Below are 7727 nucleotides of genomic sequence, written 5' to 3'. Positions count from 1 at the left end.
CTTTTCACACCTTTGGCCCGTTTCGTATCATTTTCACCATGTGTTTTGAAGGCATAGAGCGTGGCACGCAGACCAGCGAAGTCAGTCATGATTTTACCATTATTTTCGTCTTTCATTTTACCCAGAACTTTCTTATTGGTCTGAGGTATGTTATAAGCATTGACCTCATGATAATCTGAGGTATCGAAGCGATCAATATCACGTTTGATGACTTCATAGATGTTTGGAACAGTGAAGTGATAAATTAGACTGTCGGTGTCAGTGTAGAGAAGCTTTGCTTGATCCAGAGTAAAATTGGTTTTGATGTAATTGTAATGAAAGTCATATACAGTAATTTTAGATAAATCGAGAATAGAATAACCAACGTATAGGGCTTATTGAATAGAATCTTGACACGACTCATTTCAATAAGCACCATGTCTTCACCAAAGACAGTGGAGCTGTGAAAGTTTAATTTTGCAATTAAAGATCTTGCACCCCATCGTCCATCCCACTTTCTCACCAATCTGACATCTGTATGGTTTCGAACATTCTCCATGGTCTTGCCGAATACAGCATTGTTCATTAGTTTGTAGAAGTTTTTCTCAAATTCATTCGCAGATTTTTTACGGCACTCTGTATTCAAATCTATATATGGCTTTAACCATGGAGATTGATCGAATTCCAAGACTCTGTGTACTTGTTTTACACTCATACCCAATTCAATGCACTGTTTTAAGTTGCAATAATGAATAACATACTTTTCTTTATCATACAATGTTGTAGCTAGTTTAGTGCATGTGCCATTTGGTGGGAGAAAGTGTTCAGGACAAAGGGGCAAGTCTTTGTGTTGTTCGTGTAGATGTTTCGGATACTCAAGATCCACTTCTAAGATGTAACCCTTGAGACTGTCATCAGGATTATTGAGAATAAAATCTAATGAGGCATCAATCCATTTAAATGAGCCAGTTGGTAAGCACTGACTCATTGCAGCCCCATACAAATTATTTACATCGAAATACATAATGTAGGAATTCTCTCGCGCGGGATTGTATTCATTACTCATAAATGGATTGTTAGCACGAGCATATCGGTTGGAACATTGTGCCACTCCGCCTCTAATACCTTTTTCGAAAAATAATAGCATCGAAGGATCTGACAATAGGTCTAAAGAAACATCGGTGTACTTTAGCATTGCGTCAAATGCAAGCCCAGGCGCAGTGTAGTAGTGTAAGGGATCTAAATTGTTTATTTGTTTACAACTCTTCCGGAAGTTTTGAAAACTGTCAGCTAAAAGCAGTAGGTCCGTTTATAAATACAGGTCAGAATATTCACCTAACGTCTTAATTCCAAATGTATTCCACACTCTTTCCGCGTGTTTGTAATCATCATCAGAAACATCAGAGTTCGTTAACTTAGAGAAAAAGTGGTTTTTTGCGGGTAATTTAGTATAATTTAATTTGTCCCAACTGTCTACATACTCATACGGAAAAATTCCTTTCCGTGTGACTAATTCAAATTGTTGGGGATCAGCAATACTGTTGCGAGTAATAACTTTGTCAGCATCATTGAGATAAGATGCCAACTTTTCAATACTACTCGCCATAAATCTAAATGAATCAATAAACCGTAAACTGATGATTGTTTCATCAACTTTTTTAGTAAAAGCGATGTATTTTTCTTTATTAATAGGTAATAATTGAACTGAACCAGGAAAATATTTAGCTACTGACTCTATGAGAAAATGTGAATCATACCCGGAAAGATTGTGGAATACAATTGGAATGTTATGAGACTGTTGGTAAAGAATGTTATAATTCACATGAGCCGGCCCACGATATTTACCTGTAAAATGACAGTGGTCCCGACACTTGTCAGTTTCAGCGAGGTATTTATTGCAAATGTGACATTTCTGTGATGTATTATATTCGAAATTTTTCTGTTCTGTAAGTGGATGCATTTTTACCGATGATTTAATCAAATTATGAACTGAAATAGCTAATGACTTTAATCTGGACATAAACCAATCGATACATTTATCACTATAGTTACACTCATATCTAGACAAGGTATCATTGTAAGCACAATGTACGTAAAAAGCTACACTGTGGGGTATATGTTCTTCAGACGAATCGTCTTTTGGTATCAACATACATTCAATATCGGCATAGACTACGAATGGCACATCTTCCTGATATTTAAAATTTTTAAATTTCAATTTATCATTAACCGGCAGCTCAATCCTAACTTTATCGATTTGAATACAATTCCGACGATGTTTTTCATATATGATTTCCTCTTGGAAGTGGCATAAGCATCGATCGCAAAAATACTTTTTTCCATTATGTTTTGATATTTGTTTACTAACCAATCGCGGAAGATCTTTCATAAACGTAAAGTGAAACTTACGTTCAAAGCAGGCTATTCTATTCTCGATATTATCATCTATGCCTGCGTCTTCTGACTGAACTTCTAACATAAGAAGGTGAATTGTGGAATCACCTAGATTTTCTTAGCTAAAATAAAGTGGTACTATCACACTAGGTCCTTGTTCACACAATTCATTATCAGATTCTACATGTTCCGACTCAATACCGTATACATTTATCGATAGATTATTTAGTTTTTCAAATTTAGGTATATCTTTAAGTTGCATAGGAAATTAAATACCATCATAATTTAGTACTCTACTGTAATGTGGATATGATCTTACTCTACTCACATTCCGACCATCTTGAGCAGGATGAAGTGCAGCAATTACAGACTACAGGAAACAGTAGTTATCTTCATTCATGATATTGATCACAGCTTTCTTCTTTTTAATGTCTACCGGTAAATCGGTGTAGGTTGATCCATTTCTACCTTGGAGCGGAACATATTTATTGATATTCAAAGCAAGATTGCCGATTTCAAGGAGTGACCATCCTGAATCTCGATGTTCAAAATCTTCAACCTTGGCATGCAGGCGATCGCTGACAAATTCATTAAACCACAGACTGATGTCTGTGGATGCTATGATAGCTTCATTTTTTGTGTTGAATGTTTTTGCTTCAATTGTTTCTTGATCGGCAGTTGATTTAATAAATTTGCAGGTTAGGATGACATTTGCTTTGATGTTACCATCTGATTGTAGTGCAGTTTCTAATTTATCAACAATCAGATCACGTGCGTCTTGCAGGAATGCACGCAAATCATGATGAAGCAAATTAACAGCCATACCTGTGCGTATTCGGTTGGCGAAAGCACTTTTAATATCTTCCCATATGACGCGGTTATTGTTGACCTCTACTTGCTTAATATTATTAATGATATTACCACCAACACCGCGTCCAACGATGCCATTTTGTTGTTTCTGGAATCACTCGTAATGTGATCCAAGTTGTGTGATATAAAACTGAATTTGCATTCGTTCATGCACATTCAAATCTGGAGATCCTGCAAGCTCAGTCAAGGCGTCAACGTGTTCTGCAGCGATATCACACCACTCTGCAATTAATTGATTTTGAACTGCAGGTGGTGACAGGAAAAGCTCATTGTAAGCATTTTCCATCGCTTGAAGAATTTCGTTGTAAACTTCTGTTTCCATCTTGATGTTTACTAATAAAAATAATTAACCATTAATGATAAGGAAAAGTTATTAGGAAAAAATAATAAAAAGTATATTTACCTTTCAAAATATTCACAGTTTTTATGAAGAATTCACAGTGTAGAAAAATTATTAATATTAAGAAAATAATTATTAATGATAAAATGTATTGATAATAATTAACAATAAAAATTATTAATGATAATAAAAGTTATTGATAATAATTTGTATTTAAAACAGTTTGTGAAAGGTAGTTTGCCGTTTAGAAAATTTACAGCACGTAGATTATGTTTACTGGATGTCAATTCCGAGACTAATGATCACTGCTCTACAACGATCCTTTATTTATATGAGCCGCGCGACTGTGGTGGCACTACTATACAGTCCCTTAAAGATGATGAAATACTGACCGTTATTGCATCAGCCACACAGCATTTCTCGGAATGATGACGTATTTTTAACGGTTTTCCAGAGGGCGCAACAAGTTCCCTTTCCCTTTTTTCTGATGCAATCCTGAGACTCATGACGTCATAAACAAGTTTCAACTTGATTGGAACGAGTTCAAGCATGTTTAGAATGGGTCTTAAGCAGCTGAAAACAGGTTTCAACTTGTTTGAAACACGTTTTTACTTGTTTCAGAATGGCGGTTAAACCAGTTGAAACCGGTTTTAACTCGTTTAAAAACGTTTCAACTTGTTGAAAAATGATATTTCCATAGAAAATTCAAGAAATTATTATACACAAATATTTTCAAAGATAATTGTAGATGATTTTACAATAATTTTAAGAAAAATTGATCCATATAATTTGAATTAAAATATTTTTCTTAACTAAAATAATAGATCAATTGCATTCCGTACGATAAATATTCATTTTCTATAGTGAATAATGGTAGTCGAGAAATTTCTACAGAAAAAGTCATTACATTAGTTTCTAAGAATAGAAGTAGATGGTAGCATGCTTATTTCTCAAATAAACAACGCAATAGATGACATCATATTCTGAGAAGACGCCAACACATACTATAGATAACCACGCCTATTCCAAGAAGACGCGAACGGTATTGTAGATGGCGGCACTTATATTTTTTTTAATGGGAAAGAAATACAACGCAATAGATGACGTCATATTCTAAGAAGACGCCAACACATACTATAGATAACATTATAAGAATGTTAGATTGTAAAACATATATAATAATAAATTTATAAATTATTGCTCAGTCTTGCATCATACTTCGACCGCCACAGAGTTAAAAATGGCTTTGATATTGGATATTCAAGGATTTATGACTGACAATAATTTTATTGTCAAAGAATTGTCAACAATTAGTATTCATGATGATACTAATAATTTGGTGGATGCTACATGTTTGCTCTTTAAACCACTGTAAAATATTAACTGAGAACTACATTAAATATTTATTTGCTGGATCGGGATGGTGAAAGGAATAATAAGTCACTAATTTGGTGTATTGTCCATATTTAATAAAAATAAATCACAGATAATAGCATAGAGTACAGGAGTCGATCACGAGTTTATATCCGAGCACTTATTAAACATAATTCGATTGCGGTTAGTTTTCGTTGAGTTCAATATAAATTACATGGCACCGTATACATGAAATATTATATACATATGTATATAGAGCGCAGTTGAATTGAAGATTGAGTTTTTCGAGTTTAATAGAATATGAGTTTTCTATAATTTTACACGGCACCATGCACGTAAATTAATGTATAGTATAGAAAGCATTAATGAATAAATTATTGACAATTAATAATTTACAACTATCACAATATTTCGAGTATAAATTTAAGTCACAAATAAGTTTAATACGCGACATAGAGTACGAGTAAGAACCGAGTAAAAAATACTAAGATGCGTAGAGAGCCGAGTCTGAACGTATAATATTCTTTGCAGTCACAAATAAAATTTGATATTTATTTTAGAGATTAAGTTTGACTGGATGACTGAATGATGACATCAGTCACACCAGTTGGCATCGAGTACGAGTAAATAATTAATCAATGAGTAATAAAGTAAATTATGGATTGAAATACATTATTTGTGGCTGCAAAGTCACGTGATGCCGAGTATATATATAGATATAGCCGGCAGGTTATTTTGACACACGGTCAACACAAAAATGATCACAGATTTTATGTATTAAGTTGAGAATATCATTAAAAAATATAGATATTAAACAATACCTGATGAAGCAGCGAGTAATAATCAAAATGATACAATCAATGAAACAGAGTAATTTGCACGATGTAATTAAATATTATAATACTGATAGCACGTGGTGTTCTATAACAGGTGTTGTAGAATAATGCTAGTTGCCGCGTAGCTGGCTATCGAGTTGAAATTCCGAGTATCAGAGGGCGCGTCGATAGCAGCACCTCTGGTATAGTAGAGCGTAGAGTTATCAAGTGTTCTGGCGCGAACATTTGATATTTACGCAACAACCACCATTCGATCAAGAAGATTTAACTGATTCGGAAAAACGTCAGAATGATTGGCTAACTGATTATCATCATGAATTAACATGGAATTCTGGTATAATACTGTATGAGAATTCAAAAGATATACTTACTATTATTTTACGTAATACAACCTATATTTATGTCAAAGGAGCTATGAAAAAGAATTGGTTGGATTCAGTACTTGATGATAAAAAACCAATCATCGATCTAGAGGAGTTGCAATGTCCATCATTAAAAAATTTCATTGGAAATTATTTGTGTCCATATGAAAAATTTCATAACTCTGAGAATTATTATTCCTGTACTTATAATAATGTAACATGTTTAAGAAAATGGTTTCTTGAAAATTTTTCTACTGCATCAATAGCCAGATCAATATCACTATACTATCAGTTATATCAAAATATAAATGAAATGACAACAGAGGACATTGCTGATTTACCTGCTGAATTTATCATTAAGCACTCTCTAAAACCAAATTAGTGACATTTTCACTAATTGAACCAGTGAGTTGGAAATTCACTAAAAAAATAGTGATTTTGAATTGGATGTACTAATAATCTAGTGATTCTCTAAACTTTACATCTTAATTAGTGGAATTTTCACAATTGTAAATAGTGACTCTTAGACTCACTACCAAGTTTGTGGTTTTGAATTTGATTCACTAATAAACTTGTGATTTCCCCCTTCCTATGGTAACTGCTTGTGGCGCCATTTTAGTTCTCATAAATTATTCTTGTGAGTGAGTTTATAAAAAAAATCGTCGATTAATTATTGAAGAAAAAAAACGAACACTAAAGTACACTGGTCACAGAAATTAAGGGATAGAAAAAAAATCCGAAATTTTTAGGTGATTTTCAACATGCTGTAACTCGGTGAAAAATAGTCGTATGAAAAAATAAAAAAAGCGAATTGTAGCCTTAAGTTTCTAGTTTTCAGATGTGGATCTCAAATTTTTTTATCATGTACGGTTCCGGAGTAATCATAAGAAAACCAACGAAAAAAAAATTTTCAGAATTTTTGCTGGTCTTTCAATACCTCTATGGGCGACAATAAATTTTTTTGGATAATCCGACTGTCTGACTTTTCTCGGAAATTTTATGCCCTTTAATTTGGTGGCCTTAAAAAGTCTCTACGACGATTTGGCACCGAGTTATCATTGATCAAAGCAAAAAAGTCCATTTTGGCTTTGATAATCAATAACTCCGGATGTATTGGTCGTACAGAGAATGGAAGCAGGATTTTGAAAACTGGAAAACATTCTCTATAAGGCAAAATTAGTGGCATTTGATAAGAAAATTTTTTTTAAAGCGATATTGTTTGGTAAAAAACAGGTCAAAATTCACAAATTTAAGGATATTCGGAAATCTTGCTATAACTTTGGATATAACGGATTAACAAAGGATATCTTCGACTTTTTTTCAACTTCAAAGTGTCCTGAAATAACCCTGAAAATTTCAAATCGCTGCGATTTTTCTTTCTTAGTGCCCCGAAGCTTTAAATTTATCGATTTTGTCAAAAATCACCATAATTGGTAGTTTCTCGGTTTTTGTTCATTTTTTCGATTTGAAAATTTTTTTTTTACCGATAATCTTCATTTCTTTGATCAGAAAGATCGATTATCGAAAAAAATTGAAAAAAAAAAATTATTCAAAAATTTTTTTTTTTTTTTT

General features: G+C 33.1%; 1 protein-coding gene across 1 annotated transcript; it reads right to left on the bottom strand.

The window, feature by feature from the left end:
• Positions 1-244: 244 nt before the first annotated feature.
• LOC130676880 (uncharacterized) lies at positions 245-2458 on the bottom strand. The gene is made up of 3 exons (XM_057483389.1): positions 2348-2458; positions 1315-2170; positions 245-1269 (listed from the first exon to the last, which is right to left on the bottom strand). The coding sequence occupies exons 1-3, from the start codon at positions 2456-2458 to the stop codon at positions 245-247; spliced, it is 1992 nt and encodes a 663-aa protein (XP_057339372.1).
• Positions 2459-7727: the final 5269 nt, after the last annotated feature.

The sequence above is a fragment of the Microplitis mediator genome, chromosome 11, assembly GCF_029852145.1.
Source record: "Microplitis mediator isolate UGA2020A chromosome 11, iyMicMedi2.1, whole genome shotgun sequence".
NCBI classification, from domain to species: Eukaryota; Metazoa; Arthropoda; class Insecta; order Hymenoptera; family Braconidae; genus Microplitis; species Microplitis mediator.
Note: the sequence above shows the minus strand (reverse complement) of the source record. Positions and strands in the feature narration are given on the sequence as shown.

What these genes read in the sequence shown, in the direction of transcription:
- LOC130676880 (XM_057483389.1), bottom strand. Translation starts at nt 2,458, where the DNA reads ATGTTAGAAGTTCAGTCAGAAGACGCAGGCATAGATGATAATATCGAG. An exon ending in TGAAAGATCTTCCGCGATTG is followed by an intron (nt 2,171 to 2,347) that starts GTTAGTAAACAA and finishes TTTAAATATCAG; the next exon opens with GAAGATGTGCCATTCGTAGT. An exon ending in ATTTGGAATTAAGACGTTAG is followed by an intron (nt 1,270 to 1,314) that starts GTGAATATTCTG and finishes TACTGCTTTTAG; the next exon opens with CTGACAGTTTTCAAAACTTC.